Source organism: Pseudoliparis swirei, chromosome 15, assembly GCF_029220125.1.
Source record: "Pseudoliparis swirei isolate HS2019 ecotype Mariana Trench chromosome 15, NWPU_hadal_v1, whole genome shotgun sequence".
NCBI lineage: Eukaryota > Metazoa > Chordata > Actinopteri > Perciformes > Liparidae > Pseudoliparis > Pseudoliparis swirei.
In genome coordinates, this window is record NC_079402.1 from 7319589 (window position 1) to 7340588 (window position 21000).

General features: G+C 43.1%; 1 protein-coding gene across 2 annotated transcripts in view; it reads right to left on the bottom strand.

Moving 5' to 3' along the window:
* LOC130205375 (WD repeat-containing protein 7) overlaps positions 1 to 21000 on the bottom strand; it is a 165844-nt gene that overhangs the window by 70217 nt on the left and 74627 nt on the right. For both annotated transcript variants that reach the window (XM_056432705.1, XM_056432704.1), the window contains exons 21-23: positions 8615 to 8733; positions 8101 to 8224; positions 1837 to 1950 (exon numbers count right to left, since the gene is read on the bottom strand). In XM_056432705.1, the coding sequence (XP_056288680.1) occupies positions 1837 to 1950; positions 8101 to 8224; positions 8615 to 8733 (357 nt within the window). The remainder of the gene's footprint in view (positions 1 to 1836; positions 1951 to 8100; positions 8225 to 8614; positions 8734 to 21000) is intronic.

The following is a 21000-nucleotide window of genomic DNA, read 5'->3' on the forward strand; positions in this document are numbered from 1 at the left end:
GAGACCTCCTAAAATCCACCACCATCTCCTTGGTGGCGTTCAGCTGCAGGTGGTTATGCCTACACCACTGCACAAAGTTGTCCACCAGGCTCCTGTACTCACCCTCCCGTCCATCCCTGATACATCCCACAACAGCAGAGTCATCAGAGAACTTCTGGATGTGGCACGACTCCGTGTTGTAGGTGAAGTCTGATGTGTACAGGGTAAACAGGACAGGTGAGAGCACAGTCCCCTGTGGAGCGCCGGTGCTGCACAACACAGTCTCAGATACGCAGTCTTTCAGCCTGACAAACTGTGGTCTCTCCGTCAGGTAGTCAGTGATCCAGGATACCAGGTCGCTCACCCTAACCCAACAATGAGCCTGCTGGCTGCCATTGCCCTCACAGTCCCAGTCAGAAGTGTAAACTGTGAGAGGGACTTCTCCACCATGAACAGAGTAAGATATACTTTTCACAATGGGATTTGCTGTGTCAGCATTTTAAGTTATCAGCTTTTACTTTAAAAGCCTAACAATTTATGTATTTGCAGGTCAAGCTAAACATCCGCAACAGGCTGCAAGGAGACCATCTTGCTGCCTTGTCTGTGGATTTCAATTAATGGGCCAGATGTTTCTGACTTTCCTTCTCAAGAGGCTCTGGAACTCTTCTTTGAAAAGCCCCGAAAAATCCACTGTAGTGACAAAACGTGCACCCTTTGTGGTGGCCATGAAAATAAATGAACACCAACATGTTTCAAGTGTTTGTGTCTGTCGGTCGGTCGGGTCCCCCCCCCTTGAAGCTGTAAACCTAGGGGAAACACTGATTTCCCCAATCTGAAACACAGGTAGCAGCACGAATCTCTGCCTGTCTGACTGACATCTCTCAGTGGATGTCTGCACACCATCTAAAAATCAACCCTGAAAAATCTGAACTACTTTTCCTTCCAGGGAAAGGCTCTCCCAACCACGATCTGACTACCACTTTCAACAACTCTGTGTTAGCCCCGACTGCCATACCTTGGGGTGACACTTGACGGTCAACTCTCCCTGACTTTCAACATTACTGCGACAATACGTTTCTGTAGGTACACGCTGCACAACATTAGGAGAATACATCCTCTTCTTACTCAGACGGCGGCACAGGTTCTAGTCCAGGATCTGGTCATTTTAAGCCTGAACGACTGTAACTCCCTCCTGGCTGCTAAGGCCATCTGACCTCTGCAGCTCAACCAGAACGCAGCAGCTCAACTGGTCTTCAACCTCCCTAAATTCACCCCCACTACTTCGCTCCTCACCTCACTTCACTGGTTACCAGTGGCTACCTGCATCCGCTTCAAAACATTGGTTCTTACGTACCGTGCTGCGAACAGATCGGGCCCCGTCTACATCCAGGTTATGGTCAAGCCGTACACCCCAGCCCGTTCACTCTGCTCGGTATCTACTAATCGACCTGTGACTGTCATTTCGAGCTAATCACGCAACAAAATCAAGACTGTTTGTTGGCCCGAGTGGTGGAACATCAGGACAGCAGAAAGTCTCTACATCTTCCGCCGGAAACTAAAAACACATCTTTCCGACTATACCTTGAATAAAAACAGATTAGCAAGTGGTACTTGAATGGCACTTACTTATGGTATTTTTGTAGTTTGGCTTTCTTGAAGAAATGTTACTTTCTTGATTCTTGTTGTTCTTGAGTTTGTACTCATGGTTGAATACACTTATTGTAAGTCGCTTTGGTTAAAAGTGGGAGTTAAATGACATGTAATGTAATGATAAAGAAACAAAATACATGTTACACCTGCTACCCCTAATTAAATTAGCCATTTTTTTTCGAGATACTTTGCAATTTATGTCCCTACCTGCGGTGACGTCATCATCTGTGACGTCCATTTCCTCCTCTGGAACCTTTGCTTCTATTGGCTGAGCCTCGGGAGGAGGCGGGGCCGGAAGGGAGGGCTCAGTGGCCGACCCGGCTGAGGAGAGAGACAAACATTTTAGTTTTAAATATTAGCCTGTATTGTCAAAGGAAAAAGAGAGACAACCAGTGTGTGTGTGTGTGTGTGTGTGAGAACCGAGATTCTAAGAAAGAAGTATAACTGCGCTGACTCATTAAACGAAAAAGACAGTTGTCATTTCAAGCCCTGTTAAATATACTCATACAGGTAGTTGAAACATACAGGGGTTAGTCATTTGATGTCAATAACGTAAATAAATTCAGAAATGCACACTGTGTGTAGGAAACACATCGTATACCTCTGAATCTGAAATAGTAATGCTAGTAACGTGTTGGAAGACTCCGTGAGTGCATGAAAAGGCAATAAAAAAAGAGAGCATCATTTACGAAATGAACATCATGCTGTATAGAAGAAGACTTGAAACTAGAGATTCAGACCATAAACTCATGTTTACTGAGGTAATAAATAAATAGAGAAATAGTCATTTTCTTATTGCCTTCCATACAATTAGACTTCTTTTTGCAACCAGAGGTTAATTGTGACTAATCCTGCCATGCTCCACAGGATACAGGTGGCCAGCAGCATGGCTGGGTACGACAATCCCTCTGGCTCCGTCTAGAGAAGGACCAGCTAGTTACCCAGCTAACTAGCCAGCCGTCCGTCTCCAGAACTGCGTCCACTTCCTTACCAGCGAGCTGTGACAACGCTTAACGTGATTGTCAGCATAACAACTGAGAACAATCGGCATTTTCTTTTGTACTCGTGTTCAGTTCAGTTGTGTTTCTGTGTTGATCCTTTTTAAAAGGCTAACTGTCCTGGTTAAGAAGCTAATAAAGGTTTATTTTTCTTATCTAGAGAATTAATGGAAAACTCACATACACACACACAGTATATTTAGTGTTTTCATTTAGCCCTTATCTCCCCATTGCCAATTAAGAGTGGCTTTTCATTAGCGGCTGGGTTAATGAATGAAGCGGCTAAAGGTAACAGAGCCTATGCTGGTCTAATCTCTTGGAAAACGGCCTAATTAATGAATTACACACACACAGCACAGTGTGCAAGAAAACAACGACCCAAAAATGCTAATGATAGAAATTACATTATTGAACCGTCCCTCCCCCTCATCCCAAAAGATAACAAAAATTCATCACACAGGAGGATACCACAAACTCACCGGGACAAACACTATAATTATACAGTGTAATTACATTGATTAGTCCTGGTTAACGTTGTGCATCATGTTCCAATTAACCTGCTCACACACACATCACTGACAGCTCAACGTAATGACTGTGCAGCTGTATATCACATGCACACGTGACACACACACGCGCACACCCCAGGCCTGGTTGTTTAAGTGATACACACTTAATTGAACTGAATTAAAGCATAACTGATGCTTTGCTGTGATTGGAGAAATAGACTAATGACGATGTTTCGACATAAACAGAGCTCAATCTCAGTTCAGTTAAATCTCAGTTGAAAGTCTACTGTGCCTCCTGCATTGGCATTACTTCCCCGACACACACACACACACACACACACACACACACACACACACACACACACACACACACACACACACACACACACACACACACACACACACACACACACACACACACACACACACACACACACACACACACACACACACACACACGGCATGAGAAAAAGAGAAACGCAGGATCCGAGGCAGGTGGAGGAGGGATGGATGACAGGAGGGATGCTTTGCCCTGCTCCAAGGTCAAGCTTGTCATGTCAGCCATGACACATAGGTCCCAGCATGGCTAGTTACTGTAAGGTTGTAAAAGGTTATTGTGATTCTGCACATGTACATAGAGGAAGTCTTATGTTTGAAATGAATACTTACAGAGAGATATTATAATTAGGAAATATTAGGAAGAATATTATGATGACTGTATTGTAGCAGATAACTGGCTTCAAGGTGGGAGGTAGACAGCCAGGGGGCTCCCTGGAGAGGGCCAACGAGCTAAACTGTTTCTTCAACAGGTTTAGTTCACAGCCCTCTCCTGTCTACTCCACACATCACACCTCCCAAACACCTCCACCCTCCCCTCTCTGTGACTACTGACCAGGTGAGAAGACAGCTGGAGAAACTACACCAGCGCAAGGCGGAAGATCCTGATGGCATCAGCCCCAGGGTCCTAAAGACCTGCGCCACCCAGCTGTCTGGTGTCCTGCAGCACCTCTTAAACCTCAGCCTGAGGCAGGGGGAAGTCCCGGTGCTGTGGAAGACATCGTGCCTGGTCCCTGTCCCAAAGAAGTCAACACCATCTGGCCTCAACGAGTACCGACCGGTCGCCCTCACCACCCATGTGATGAAGGTGCTGGAGAGGCTGGTCTTGGCCCAGCTCCGGCCGCAGGTGAAATCGTCGCTGGACCCTCTGCAATTTGCTTACCAGCCTCATGTGGGAGTGGACGATGCCATCACCTACCTGCTGCAACGAGCTCAGTCGCACCTGGATGGAACCGGTGTCTCTGTGAGAGTCACTTTCTTTGACTTCTCCAGTGCATTTAACACCATCTAGCCACTGCTGCCGAGTGAGCAGCTGCGGGTGGTCGGTGTAGACGCGTCCACCATCTCCTGGATCACTGACTACCTCACAGGCAGACCACAGTTTGTCAGAATGGGCCGTGTGCTGTCTGGAACGGTGGTCAGTGATGTTGGAGCCCCACAGGGAACTGTTCTGTCTCCCTTCCTCTTCACCCTGTACACTAGTGACTTTCAGTACAACACGGAGTCATGCCATCTGCAGAAGTACTCTGATGACTCTGCAGTGGTCGGGTGTATTAGGGATGGACGGGAGGAGGAGTACAGGGCAGTGGTGAGTGACTTTGTAAAGTGGGCCGATGAGAATCACCTGCGGCTGAACGTGGCCAAGACCAGAGAGATGGTGGTGGACTTCAGGAGGAAGGCGACAGCTCCTACACCTCTGAGTGTCCTGGGAGTGGACGTGGACATGGTGGAGGAGTACAAGTACCTGGGCGTCTCAATCGACAGCCGACTGAACTGGAAGGCCAACATCAACGCTGTATACAAGAAGGGGATGAGTCAACTCTTTTTCCTGAGAAAGCTTCGATCCTTCAACGTGTGCAGCAAGATGCTGGAGATGTTCTACCAGTCGGTTGTCGCCAGTGTGCTGCACTTCGCCATTGTCTGCTGGGGGAGCAGCATCGGAGCCGGTGACACCAGCCGTCTTAACAAACTGGTTAGGAAGGCTGGCTCCATCATCGGCTGCAAGCTGGAGCACCTGGAACAGGTGGTGGAGAGGAGGACGTTGAAGAAACTGCTGTCCATATTGGACAACCCGGACCACCCTCTCCACCACCTCCTACAGGGACAGAGGAGTACTTTCTCCAGACGTCTCCTCACGCTCCGCTGCCACAAGGACAGATACAGGAGAACATTCCTGCCGATGGCTATGAGGCTCTACAACAGATCACCTCTTGCCAGATCCTAGTGCAATAACTGGAATAATAACTTCATATCCACACTATGTTGATCTGCACTTCACACATTTCATTTACTTACACACACACTTCATTTTCATTTACACTACACACATACACACACTTTACATTTTGCACACTGTCTATATTTAATATTTTTATATTTAATTTGTCATTAGTATTGTATTGTGTATGCATATATGTTGTATAGATACATATATATTTTATTTTATATTTTACTTTATATACTTCTTGTATACATCTTTATCTTTCATCCCTGTTTTTTATATTTTATTTTTTATTCTTGTGTGTTTAGTTTATTGGTGCTGCTACTGTTACGACAAATTTCCCCTTGGGGATTAATAAAGTACATATCTATCTTTCTATCTATTCTGAACCTTTTCATTATCCTCCAAGATCTCGTCCTTCTCTTCCCTGTTTGTTGCTCCCTCTCTCTCCTTATCTGTGTTATCACAGTGGGCTCTAGTCTTCTTTTAGCTTTGTTCACTTTTGCATTTTGACCATTTATTTCTGTAACTATTGAGAAAAATAGTTAGTCATGGTTTTTCTGTTAAGTTGATGCCTTTTTCCATTTGTATTATTATTAGTTCCATTTACAATTTAAAGGGGGGTGTAAAGATTACAAGGAGGGAGGGTGAAATAATATGAAACAGTAAAAGAAAGAAAGAAAAGGAAAATGGAGAATGAAAAGCATCCAGGTTCTCTCCTGGGCCCATTTCGACGCTTCGACGGCAGGACTCTATGGCATTTCCTCTCACTAAAAGCCAATGGATAAATACTGGTGTCTACTTCAAAACACCAACCACTCTGCTGCTGGAGAGAATGAGCTGAGAGACAGATGGACACACAGAGCGAAGGGGACTTAAGAGGACTACAGAGGGCCTATTTGGTGACAGTATCAACAGTGTGAAACGGGTCTGATCACTCTGTTTATGGTATACTTCTCGTCCAATGTGAGAGGAAGACGGCGTACAGGAGGAGGAGGCGACCTGTGGTGCGAGGTAGCTTAACAGATGACACACTAGAGGTCTTTTGGGGAAACATTGGACATGCCCTCTCCTCCGCATGCCTTCGATCTTGCCGCCTTCTGTACAGGAGAACACAATTGGTGGAATTTTGTAAGGTTATCGATTTAAACTCAAATTTGGCCGTTTTCACACCGATGGCCACCTTCTTGTATATAGTGCCCTAATTAGAATTTCCATTGCGGGAGAGAATTTTTTTTTCTAAAAAATGCCTATATGGATGGATTACATCCATTGAAGATTTGAATTTGCATGTGGTGTCATTATGAAACCCAATGTTGATATGGCACTGATCGACAAAATGGGTCAAGTCTATTCTTTTTATATGGGATGCTTCCTAGATGGGCCGTTGTCGGAATTACACAAATCTCATGCCGTCAGTGGTGGCCTTCGGGTGCTTCATCTTAGAACATTGAAACTATGATGAAGGTCGAACAGATGGATGTTTCGGTTGAGCTTATGCAATACTGACTCCCAACTTCCAAGACAAATTCCCAAATGGAAAACAAGCAAAGAAGAGCATTTGCTGTTGACATGGTCATAATGTTAGAGGCACAATATTTGAGTATTAAATCATGGGAAAATAGGTGTCAGCCCCCTTTTAATACAGCTTAACAAAGTTTGCTAGCTTTGGTTTGAGCAGATTTTTTTACGGGAGGGGTAACATTTTGAGTTTAAAATGTGTGGAAATTACGTTTGTGGTGCTCAATAACAAACAAACCATAGATTTCAAGGACTTCTCTAGAGAATTCGACACATTCCTTGATTTTCCCATCATATTCCAGGACGAGCAGGAGTCATCTTCCTCTCTCTTGCAATCTTGCTGTGCAGCACGCAGATCAGATTCAATGACCTTTTAACCTTGCACAATCTCTCAGTCTCTGCCCCACGCCAGCACCCCTTAGCTCCACCCATTCCATCCTCCCTCGTCCCTTGAGGTCACCGGCCCATCACAACCCCCTCCCCCCAACCCCTTCCCACACCTGCGGTACTGCTGTGGTAACACAACACTGCAACACTGACTGGTTCCCGTTTCCATGGCAACTTTTCCCCTGAGCAACCCCCAGCATCCTCACCAACCCCAAGGCGATTCCCAAACACATACATAGCGTTTCAGGCGAAGGCTGGTCCAAGAAAAGAAGGTGAAGATTCACCTTCCTTCCCATCAGCAGGTGTAACTATAGACAGAGAGTGACCAGGAAATCGTGATATTTCTTTAATCAACGTGAAAAACGTAACGCTAATTGATTCTACAAACCATTACCACCTTGTACTTGTGTAGCGCTTTTGTAGTCTTCCGACCACGGAAAGCTACATGTCATTTACCCATTTCCACCCATTTATACACTGATGACAGGGACTGAACCGCTGATCTTCTGATTGAAGGACAAACCGCTCCACGACTGAGCCACAGGGCTTGAAGAAGGCTTACGATGAGTGTTGTCACAATACCAAAAGTATGGCTTAGATTCAACACCCTGGTTAAATATCTTGATATCAATACTGAAGACCTCACCATGAGTATGTGAAAAAGAAATTGAGTTGTAAAACAAATACTGTCATTTGGTAACATTAGAAATCAAGGAGATCCAGTACAACCAAATCCAGATTTCTTTCTCTCAGATATTGAGAAGTGTGAGATACTCACGGGAGCTGACGGTGTCCACATACTGAGGAAGGTAGGGAGCCCACAGGTCGATCGTGTCCTTCCGTCCAGATTGTCCAATCCTCCTTAACTCAGCCAGTAGGAGAGCTTGCGCTGCTTCTCGCACCTAAAATCGCACAGAGGGCAAAGTTATGATTGGAGCTATTCCGATATACATGTTTCAGTCTTCTACAGAGGGTGTTTAGGTAAGCAGCCATGTTTAAGATCATGCTGGATTTTTTTAAGAAACGGATGATTTATTTGGTACATGGTAAATAATTAAGGAGACAACTAAGATACATAAAGTTCATATGTTGCAGTTAAATATGTATTAACAACATTGCAGATACATTAGTTTGTAAGTAATAATAATGGCTATCTATTTCTATCAAAACAATTTATTTTGATCATTTAGAATATATAAAAATCTCAGGAAACAGGGTTGGTGCAGGCGGCTTAACTTGGACCTGTGCGTACTGTGTGTGTGTGTGTGTGTGTGTGTGTGTGTGTGCGTTACCTCCAGACAGCGGTCCTGCCATCGTCTTGCTAACATCTCCAGCAGAGGAGGTCTGAACTTGTCCAGGCCAAGGAGGTCAGGGAGCATTACACAGTGCATGGCTGCCAGCTGGCTCCAACCTGCACACAAACACACAGTCACACAGTCACATGCACAGAGTAAGAAAAGACTACGGCCAGTGGATAGTTCTAGATTCCAAATCCTTTCATGTGATCATACACATGTCTCACTTACTGTCACATAAAAACATTTTTTTCCCTATTATTATATACAACACAGTTGGGAAATATATATATATATTTTTAATTATAGAGCCTTACTAGAACTGTTTTTCAGACTTTGCTCGTGTATGAGCAGTTCTCAAGAAAGAACACCTTCGGAAAAGGCATGTTATGAATGGCCACTGCACTGGTCTTGTAAATGGACCGAATTGTGAGGTGGAATCACGAGATAATGCACTTATTGTGGCAAGTCATATAGTCAAAAGCTGACTGATCAAACACTATAGATCACACCTTGCACCCTTTATTAAACTTGCACATAAACAGCCTGCAGACATGAGACATCTCAAGTCACACTTGGAAAGACAACAAGATAAGGGCATTCTCAATAGTGTTAAACTATTCCTTTAAAATGGAATTGCAATTTTGTATACCCTTCAGACTGATAAAAATGTTTCCATATGACAGCAGAAAGTTAAACACACACACTCACAATCACACACTCATAATAAAAAAATGTAATCACACAAACAGGTAAACAACGAATGGGAATAATGTTGGTTAATATTTGCAGTCTTGGTTAGAGCAAACCTATCAGTTCTTCTAACCACAGCCTGATTATTTATTCCACAGGTAAACAACAGATATACAGCACTGCAAAGCTGTATTGACATAAGCCTCATAACGATACCTTGGCATGATGAACTTGAGTGTGTTTGATTTAATTCAGCATCAAAGTGATCACTACATCACTACAATGTGTGGAGGTCTTTACTTGAAACCAGAGAGAAACATTAGAAAACCTTGTAGGTTCATGGGTGTTATAAATTACACTTTTTCTCTCAGTGACTAAAAAATAAATAACATTCAAAATGTCTCGGTATCGTTGTAATAGGGCTACAATCCAACTGCATCGGACTGAGCCGAGGTTATGGCATATATTTATATTTTACACCAAACACCAGAGAAATGTACACCAGACTTTACACGTCTGTGACAAAAGATTCAATTCAATTCAGTTTATTTGTATAGCCCAATTTCACAAATTACAAATTTGTCTCGGAGTGCTTTACAATCTGTACACATAGACATCCCTGCCCCAAAACCTCACATCGGACCAGGAAAAACTCCCAAATAACCCTTCAGGGGGAAAAAAAGGGAAGAAACCTGGAGGAGAGCAACAGAGGAGGATCCCTCTCCTAGGATGGACAGATGCAATAGATGTAATGTGTACAGAAGGACAGATTTAGAGTTAAAATACATTCAATGAATATGACAGAGTGTATGAATAGTTCATAGTAGGCATATTCCACGATGGAGACCTCCACGATCCATCAGGCAGATGGCGGTGGGGAGGAGGAGTGGGCGGAGTCTCAACAGGACAGTGGCGTAGTCATGAGCAGGAATTCCACGACCCAGACGATCCATCAGGCAGATAGGATCTATGCCGTCTCATAGGGTCCGATGACCCCATGAGACGTAAAGTCAAAAGGACTTCTGGGGAGAAAGCAGAGTTAGTAACGTGTGATTGAGAGATGAAAATTCATCCTTAAGGAGAGAAAAAAGAGGAGATAGGTACTCAGTGCATCCTAAAGCGTCCGCCGGCAGCTATAAGCCTATAGCAGCATATCAAGGGGCTGGACCAGGGCAAACCTGATTCAGCCCTAACTATAAGCTCTGTCAAAGAGGAAGGTCTTAAGTCTACTCTTAAACGAGGTGACTGTGTCTGCCTCCCGGACTGAAATTGGAAGCTGGTTCCATAAAAGAGGAGCTTGATAACTAAAGGCTCTGGCTCCCATTCTACTTTTTAAGACTCTAGGAACTACAAGTAGTCCGCATTTAGTGGCGTAGCTCTCTAGTGGGGCAATATGGTGCGACAAGCTCCTTAAGATATGATGGAGCATCACCAATCAAGGCTTTGTAGGTTAAGAGAAGAATTTTAAAAGTGATTCTTGATTTTACTGGGAGCCAGTGCAGAGCAGCTAGTGCAGGAGTGATGTGATCTCTTTTCTTAGTTTTAGTGAGAACACGAGCTGCAGCATTCTGGATCAACTGGAGGGACCTAAGAGATTTATTAGAGCAGCCTGCTAATAAGGAGTTGCAGTAATCCAGTCTCGAAGTAACGAACACGTGAACCAATTTTTCTGCATCTTTTTGAGACAAGATGTGCCTGATTTTTGAAATATTACGTAGATGAAAGAATGCAGTCCTTGAGATTTGCTTTACGTGGGAGTTAAAGGACAAGTCCCGATCAAAGATAACGCCAAGATTCTTTACAGTGGTGTTGGATGCCAGGGCAATGCCGTCTACAGAATCCACATCACCAGATAATTGATCTCTGAGGTGCTCAGGCCGATTAAAATTACTTGGTTTTGTCTGAGTTTAACATCAAGAAGTTGCAGGTCATCCATGTTTTATGTCTTTAAGACATGCTTGAATTTTACAGAGTTGGTTGCTCTCCTCTGGTTTTATCGATAAATATAGTTGAGTGTCATCTGCATAACAATGAAAGTTTATGGAGTGTTTCCTGATAATATTGCCCAAAGGAAGCATGTATAAGGTAAATAAAATTGGTCCAAGCACAGAACCTTGTGGAACTCCGTGATTAACGTTAGTGGTTATCGGGGCGTCATCGTTTACAAATACAAACTGAGATCGATCTGATAAATAGGATTTAAACCAAATTAGTGCCGTGCCTGAAATGCCAATCGACTGCTCCAGTCTCTGTAACAGGATGTCATGGTCAATGGTGTCGAATGCAGCACTAAGGTCTAACAAGACCAGGACAGAGAGGAGTCCTTTATCTGCTGCCATTAAGAGGTCATTTGTAATTTTCACCAGTGCCGTCTCGGTGCTGTGGTGTTTTCTAAATCCTGATTGAAATTTCTCAAATAAACTATTATGATGTAGAAAGTCGCACAACTGATTTGCGACCACTTTCTCAAGGATCTTGGAGAGGAAGGGAGGTTAGAGATCGGTCTGTAGTTAGCCAATACCTCTGGATCCAGAGTGGGCTTCTTCAGGAGAGGTTTAATAACAGCCACCTTGAAGGAGTGTGGTACGTGGCCTGTTAGCAGAGACACATTGATAATATCTAATAGAGGCCCGCCAATTAAAGGCAAAACGTCTTTAAGCAGCCTCGTCCGGATGGGGTCCAAGGGACAGGTAGGCGTGTTGAAGTAGAAACCATTGAAAATAATTGGTCACGGTTGATAGGAGAAAATCCTCAAATATACACCAGGGCATACAGCGGTTTCCAAGGCCATTCCACTTGAGGACAGATTGGCACTGGTTATGGGCAAGAGATTATTAATCTTGTCCTAATAGTTAAAATCTTTTCATTAAAGAAGTTCATAAAGTCATTACCACTAAGGTTTATAGGAATGCTCGGCTCCACAGAGCTGTGACTCTCTGTCAGCCTGGCTACAGTGCTGAAGAGAAACCTGGGGTTGTTTTATTTTTCTATTATTGATGAGTAATAGGCTGCTCTGGCATTACGGAGGGCCTTCTTATATGTTTTAAGACTATCTCGCCAAACTAAGCGGGATTCTTGAGATTAGTTGAACGCCATATGCGTTCAAGCTTTCGTGACGTTGCTTCAGTTTGCGGGTCTGAGGGTTATACCAGGAGCAAACCTCCTCTTCCTCACTGTCTTCTTCTTCAGAGGGCTATCGAGTCCAGTGTCATTCTCAGAGAGCCTATGGCACTGTCAACAAGATGATCAATCTGGGACGGACTAAAGTTAGACCAGGAGTCCTCTGTTATATTGAGGCGTGGTATCGAATCAAATACAGAAGGAATCGCTTCTTTAAATTTAGCTACAGCACTGTCAGTTAGACATCTGGTGTAGAAACTTTTGACTAACGGAGTACACTCCGGTAGTATAAATTCAAAAGTTATGAGGTTGTGGTCTGACAGAAGAGGATTCTGTGGGAAGGCGTTCAAATGCTCAATGTCACGCCATAAGTAAGAACAAGATCAAGCGTGTGGCCAAAGCTGTGAGTGGGTTTCTGTACTCTCTGACAGAAGCCAATCGAGTCCAACAAGGAGATGAATGCAGCACTAAGGCAATCATTATCAACATCCACATGGATATTAAAATCTCCAACAATAATAACTTTATCGGTTTTAAGAACCAAACTTGATATAAATTCTGAGAATTCAGATATAAACTCTGAATATGGACCTGGTGGCCGGTACAGAATCACAAATCGAATTGGCTGTAGTGTTTTCCAGGTTGGATGTGAAAGACTAAGAACAAGGCTTTCAAATGAGGTGTAGTTTAATTTTGGTTTAGGATTAATTAATAGGCTCGATTCAAAGATGGCTGCTACTCCACCTCCTCGACCGGTGCCTCGAGGAATGTGAGTATTAATATGACTTGGAGGAGTCGATTCATTCAGGCAGACATATTCTTCATGGCTCAGCCAGGTTTCAGTTAGGCAACATAAATCAATGTGATTATCTGATATTAAATCATTCAGTAACACAGCTTTAGATGACAGAGATCGAATATTTAGGAGACCACATTTAATAGACCTATTTTGTTGCACTGCTGAAATAATTGTGTTAACTTGTATAAGGTTATTGTGTACGACTCCTCTTCTGCTTACTTTTGATTTATTTAATTGAAGTGGCCGTGGGACAGACACAGTCTCTACTCTAAAGTCAAGGGTGGGTAACTGCTTGAATGGAAGAGCAGAGAAGGGTGTTAAACTACAACTCTGCTCCCGGTTCCTGATCTGAACCCTGGGTTGTCATAGATTAAGTCCGTGATCAACTTGGTCATATTCGCAGAAATGAGACGCTCCGTCCAACGTGGGATGAATGCCGTCTCTCCTCATCAGATCAGGTTTTCCCCAGAAAGTCTTCCAGTTGTCTCGTAGCCCACATTATTCGCTGGGCACCACCTCGACAGCCAGCGGTTGAAAGCGACATTCGCTATACAATTCGTCTGTCTGCAAATTTGGGAGAGGGCCAGAGAAAATTACGGTGCCCGACAACGTCTTGGCATAAGCACACCGATTCCACATTAATTTTAGTGAGTTCCGAGCGGGCTCGGCGTCATTACCACCGGCGTGTATTACAATCTGACTGTATCTCCGCTTATCCTTAGCCAGCAGCTTCAAACAAGACTCCACGTCGCCCCCTCTGGCCCCGGAGGCACCGACTCTGGTCCGTGGCTTCGCTATTTTCACGTTCCTGACTATAGAGCTCCCGATAACCAGGGTGTGTTCCTCAGCGGTGTGTCGCTGAGCAGGAAAACTGGTTCAAACGTGAAGTGGTTGGTGCACAGCGGGCTTCTGTGTAGACTTACGACTCCTGCGAACAGTTACCCAACCATCCGGCTGCACGGTTACCGCGGGCACAGCTAACAGCTGACTGTAGCTCCGCCCGACTACGGGAGAGGGCGGGCTAACTAGCATAGCTGTCTGAGCTTGATAGCGGGCCGTGCATCTAACCCACTTAGACCTGCCTCCAACCTAGCAAATAAACTACACTTGTTGCATGTATCGTTATCATTAAGGGAGGCAGGGGGATAACTATACATGAGACACACTGAGCAAGAGGGAGCGGGAGGAGAGAAGAAGAAGTCATGCTCGCTGTTGAGCTGGCAACCAAAGCTTACCGGAAGAGTGAGATGATGCGTTCAGGAGCAGCTGGGAAAATCAGACCGAAGCCACGAATCAGTGATCATACACATGTCTCACTTACTGTCACATAAAAACATTTTTTTCCCTATTATTATATACAACACAGTTGGGAAATATATATATATATTTTTAATTATAGAGCCTTACTAGAACTGTTTTTCAGACTTTGCTCGTGTATGAGCAGTTCTCAAGAAAGAACACCTTCGGAAAAGGCATGTTATGAATGGCCACTGCACTGGTCTTGTAAATGGACCGAATTGTGAGGTGGAATCACGAGATAATGCACTTATTGTGGCAAGTCATATAGTCAAAAGCTGACTGATCAAACACTATAGATCACACCTTGCACCCTTTATTAAACTTGCACATAAACAGCCTGCAGACATGAGACATCTCAAGTCACACTTGGAAAGACAACAAGATAAGGGCATTCTCAATAGTGTTAAACTATTCCTTTAAAATGGAATTGCAATTTTGTATACCCTTCAGACTGATAAAAATGTTTCCATATGACAGCAGAAAGTTAAACACACACACTCACAATCACACACTCATAATAAAAAAATGTAATCACACAAACAGGTAAACAACGAATGGGAATAATGTTGGTTAATATTTGCAGTCTTGGTTAGAGCAAACCTATCAGTTCTTCTAACCACAGCCTGATTATTTATTCCACAGGTAAACAACAGATATACAGCACTGCAAAGCTGTATTGACATAAGCCTCATAACGATACCTTGGCATGATGAACTTGAGTGTGTTTGATTTAATTCAGCATCAAAGTGATCACTACATCACTACAATGTGTGGAGGTCTTTACTTGAAACCAGAGAAACATTAGAAAACCTTGTAGGTTCATGGGTGTTATAAATTACACTTTTTCTCTCAGTGACTAAAAAATAAATAACATTCAAAATGTCTCGGTATCGTTGTAATAGGGCTACAATCCAACTGCATCGGACTGAGCCGAGGTTATGGCATATATTTATATTTTACACCAAACACCAGAGAAATGTACACCAGACTTTACACGTCTGTGACAAAAGATGCTCAACATAAACCAATAAACCACCTTATTCACATATATTGGTTATAATATATGTTGTCCAAGTAAAATACATGTACTGTATGTGAAATGTACCTGAATGGATAGTAAATGGCTTTTAGGAAGGAAAGACATTTTATACAAATTTCTTTTCATGGGGAACCATGGAAACTTACCTCCAGCATTGAAATACACAAAAAAAACTCAAACTGTTCAGTGTATTTTACAGACATATCACATTCAGGAATATACTATGTAGAGGTGGACAGATTGATTGATTTTTTGTTTTGATAGGCACTTGACTTTTGAATAGACACCACAATAGTGAAACAGTTTAGATATTTTGAGAGCACATTCATTGTTCAAGTGGATAGGTCAACAGGCCGGCATGGTAAAAGCCAAAACGATGTTTATTAAAAAAAAGTTTATGATAGCTGATCAATAGAAAACAACTGTATTAACCTCCGAGAGGGACACAAGAGAGACTTGAGCAATAAAGTTAGAATTAAGTCTTTGGTAAATTTTACAATAAAGAATCAAATAAATAATAAAAGAAACATGTTATAATTCAGTCTTCCATTTTAACCTCAAAACATAAAACCTTAAAATATATGCCTCTTCGAAATTTACAACAGTGTAAGATGTATGTGCTACAACTGAAAACAAAGGGACGTCTATATGTCAAACCAGGGAAATTTGTTGTTATTGGCAACACAAATATTTTATATTTTTGTATTTATTGGCTTCCCCCCCTGGTGACAATGGAAATAGCAAGCATGCAAACAGTGAGCCTAGACATACTGAAACATGGGTATACACAGACACACAGACAGACAGGTAGACTTAGAGATAGAAAGGACAGGATTACAGAATACTGTCAACTAAAAACCTACCACACACACAAAGGCATTAGGACTGTGGTCAATGCACTCTCAGTTCCAAACAATAGAAAAGTAACAGTTTGCTGATGACATAGCTCTTTGTCTAACATACATTTGCTGCAATATGCCTATGATTAGTCAGAAATTATTGAATTTACAATTTTTCTACAAAATTACAAGGTCATGGAAAACATACTTGAGAGTAATATAATATAGATTGACAGTTCTGTTGCTTGTAATAATGTTTTTGTTTGATTTTTGGATTATGTAGTAAATAATTTGCCACCATTCTTTAAAAAATATATATATTTTAGAAATATGTAGGGAATAAGCAAATTGGTTAGCTCTTACACATATTGCAGAACTAGTCATATCATGACCGAGTCGGACAGATTTCGCATCAAAAACACTTGACTAATTCCTATGCCAAATGTTTTGCAGCATTTGCATTTAGACACCAAAAACTATCAATTTCTGACAGGATTGAAGGCGGACTGAACTCAGCTATGGCAGAAAGACAGGTGAAACAGACAGCACTGTAGCCCAAAATAAGGACTAAGACACCCCGAAAAATTGGAGTGAGAAACCTGAGATGAAAACCTAAACTAACATTCACGGCAGGAAAAAGCAAGACTGCTACAAGAAAAAAGGAGACGAGCCAATAAGGAGTGGAACAAGGTGAAACAAGTGTGGAGATGAATAACTGATATAGTCAAGAGAGGGGAGTTGAAGAATTGTGGTGACATGAAGAGAGAGTCAAGAAAACAAAGAATAAACTAACATAGGAATGGAGAGTGGAAAGAAATACAAGTGTGATGGAGAACAGGAACAAAAAGGAAGGACAGAAGTAAGAGATGTAGGACAAAAGCTCTAAGAAGCAGAAGATCTCCAAAGACAAGTATCTAAAAAAGGAGTATGGCTGCAAGACTTTTCCTACGCGGTACATATCAGTTCAGTCTGTACCTTCGTTGACTGAGGGGATGTAATGAGAAGCAGGGTTAGGGCTCGGAGAGCCAGGGGCCCTCTGAGAAAGGCCCCCAGGGGCCCTCTGAGAAAGGCCCCCAGGGGCCCTCTGAGAAAGGCCCCCAGGGGCCCCAGCAGTGGTAGCAGTAGTAAATGTGCTGGGTTTGGCTGTGACAGCTACAGCAGCTTGCAAAGGAAGAGAAGGAGAGAAATAGTCAAGAAGGAAAGAACAGGTTAGGAAGTAATAAATATGTTCACTGGCAAACTGGAGAGGAGACTCGCGGTGAGCAGGGAAGAAGAAAAGTTATTTACAACACATATGAACAGCATACAAAAACGCAAGTACAAAGAAAATAAATAAGGAATCCATTACAAGAAAGGAAGTGCCAAGTTAAAAATAGAAAAATGCATATAATAATAATAATAATGGATTCTAATTGTAAGGTACTCTTCATCCAAGTTAAGTTGGGTTTACTATGCCAAAACAATCTGTGGACCCAAAAAAAAGAACATCGTACTGGATTATTCTGCAAAACCCCTGAATTCATTGAAGTTTTTGTAACAAAACATAAACTAATACTTTAACCCTCCTGTCGCCTTCGGGTCAATTTGACCCGATTCAATGTTTAATGTCGGTGTTCTTTCGGGAGTCAACAAACAAACATAAAGTACCTCACACTTAAACTTGGAAAACAATATTAATTCTAATTAAAGCTGCAAGCAGCGTCGAACGGGTCCTCGCTCACCCGCGCCGGTCGGGGGAGCCGGCGGGTCGCTGGCCCGCCGGGCCGAGGACGCGGGCGCGCCGGTCGGACTCGACTCGGGCCGCGACTTGTAACGAGCGCGACAAGTTTGGGGCAGATTCGACAAAGTCCAGTTTCGCCACTAGGTGGCGCTTTAACTACATGAACATATTCATGCATCATGTGTCCCTATAAACAAAAACTCACGAAATCCGTGATTTAAAAGCCTCGACCAGCTGTTTACTGACGTTAGTTATGTTAGAGTAGAGAGAGGGAGAGAGAGGAGAGAGAGAGGAGAGAGAAGAGAGAGAGAGAAGAGAGAGAAGAGAGAGAAAAGAGAGAGGAGAGAGAAAAAGAGAGACAGAGAGAGTTCTTATTCCATTCTAAATAAAGGGCTAGTCAAACAAATTTGGGGCGGACTGAAGGAAGTACAGTTGAGCCACTAGGTGGCGCTTTAACTACGTGAACATATTCATGCGTCATGTGTCCCTACGTGAAGTATAGACCATGTCATGGAAGAGAGGAGAGAGAGAAGAGAGAGGAGAGAGAGAGAGAGAGAGAGAGAGAGAGAGAGAGAGAGAGAGAGAGAGAGAGGAGAGAGAGAAAAAGAGAGAGAGAGAAGAGAGAGAGAGAGAGAGAGTTCTTATTCCATTCTAAATAACGGGCTTGTCTAGGATTTGCGTGGCCAGACTGAAAAAAAATCATAATGCCTCTCTGGTATTGTTCAGAGGGCCGGGCCAAATGTGGAGGCCTTAGTTTGAGGACCACTGCTCTTGGCTATCTATCAATATAGCTCATTTTGAAAATGACGTAAGAGGGCAATACGGATCCGTATCAGACCAGCGAGGAGGGCAGTTGAGAGAGGGAGAGAGAGAGAAGAGAGAGAGAGAGAGAGAGGAGACAGAGACAGAGAAAGAGAGAGAGAGACAGAGAGAGAGAGAGAGATAGAGAGAGGAGAGAGAGAGAGAGAGAGAGAGTTCTTATTCCATTCTAAATAACGGGCTAGTCAAACAAATTTGGGGCGGACTGAAGGAAGTACAGTTGAGCCACTAGGTGGCGCTTTAACTACGTGAACATATTCATGCGTCGTGTGTCCCTACGTGAAGTAGAGATCACGTCATGTAAATTCAATGTAAAAAAAAAAAGTGATGAAAAAAAGCTGCCTCGTCTTGGAATCAAACACGCATCTCCAGGTGTCCAGACCAACACTTAACATGGTGATCTATGAGCCAGCTGGTTTACAGGCAGCCGTAGGAGCTCACATTATTTTGGGCAGAACATTTTTGTTATTTTACTTCTCAATAGGTGATCAATAGGTGTTCCTGGAAGAAATGTGCTTGTTTCTTCATGTGAATGTGTTCAGGCCTTGACTGGCATCACACATGATTTTTTGGGGAAGTATTGGATGAGTTTAAGCAATAGTTTTTAACATAAAGAAATCACAGAAAGTAAAAAATTATTGGCAGTAAAAAAACGTAAATTTTCTACCGACGAAAAGTCCGTTTTTTTTCACAGTGTTCATTATTCAAGTCTTGAGATTCTATAAAACTGATTTTTAGCCGATTCTGTTGGCGTTTTGTGGGAGAAATAATCGATGGGGAAAAAGTGGAAAAGGGCCAAATCAAGCAAAAAACGCCAAAAAACGCCCAAAACGGCCAACTTTGGTGAATTATTGTAGCGCCCCCTACGGTTCAAATTGCACAACATTTGCTGTGAATGTTTCAGGCTCCCTTCTGCACATATCCTGACAGTCTGTTATTTTTTTCTCCCAATAGTGTTGAAGTTATGAGCATTACAAAACAGGACACGCCCCTAAAATGTTCGTTCGGCCATAGATGCTTAGCACAATAATATATTTGGAAAAAGATGATAGATCTTAGATGATATAGCTTCCATGATCATTATCTCCAATAGGTTTGGTTTGAATTGGACCCCGTATGTCGGAGCAAACGCCACTGATGTGTTTTTCACCAAAAAAAATATGGCGGAAAATTTAAGTAGGCGGAGCTTAGGGTCCTGAGAGGCTTTTTTGTAGAGCAGGTCCAAGTGGACTTGGGAAAAATAAAAGCTAGTCATTTGAACAAACTGGGTGAGGGGCGTCGCCGGTCAAACTTCCAGGTGGCGCTAGAGAGCAATTTTTGAAAGCCGAATTTCGAAGTCGGTGTCATCCGTCTATTTTCACCAAGCCTGACAAGCTTGCCAAATTTGGTGAGTTTTGGGATATGATACATACCCCCAATATGCCCCCAATGTTCTAAAATAAAAATCCAGAAGAAGAATTAAAGCTGCAAGCAGCGTCGAACGGGTCCTCGCTCACCCGCGCCGGTCGGGGGAGCCGGCGGGACGCCGGCCCGCCAGGCCGAGGACGCGCGCCGGTCGGACTCGACTCGGGCCGCGACTTGTAACGAGCGCGACAAGTTTGGGGCGGATTCGACAAAGTCCAGTTTCGCCACTAGGTGGCGCTTTAACTACGTGAACATATTCATGCATCATGTGTCCCTAAAAACAAAAACTCACGAAATCCGTGATTTAAAAGCCTCGTCCAGCTGTTTACTGACGTTAGTTATGTTAGAGTAGAGAGAGGAGAGAGAAGAGAGAGAGAGAAAAAGAGAGAGAGAGAGTTCTTATTCCATTCTAAATAACGGGCTAGTCAAACAAATTTGGGGCGGACTGAAGGAAGTCCAGTTGAGCCACTAGGTGGCGCTTTAACTACGTGAACATATTCATGCGTCGTGTGTCCCTATGTGAAGTAGAGATCACGTCATGTAAATTCAATGTAAAAAAAAAAAGTGATGAAAAAAAGCTGCCTTGTCTTGGAATTGAACACGCATCTCCAGGTGTCCAGACCAACACTTATGATGGTGAGCTATGAGTCA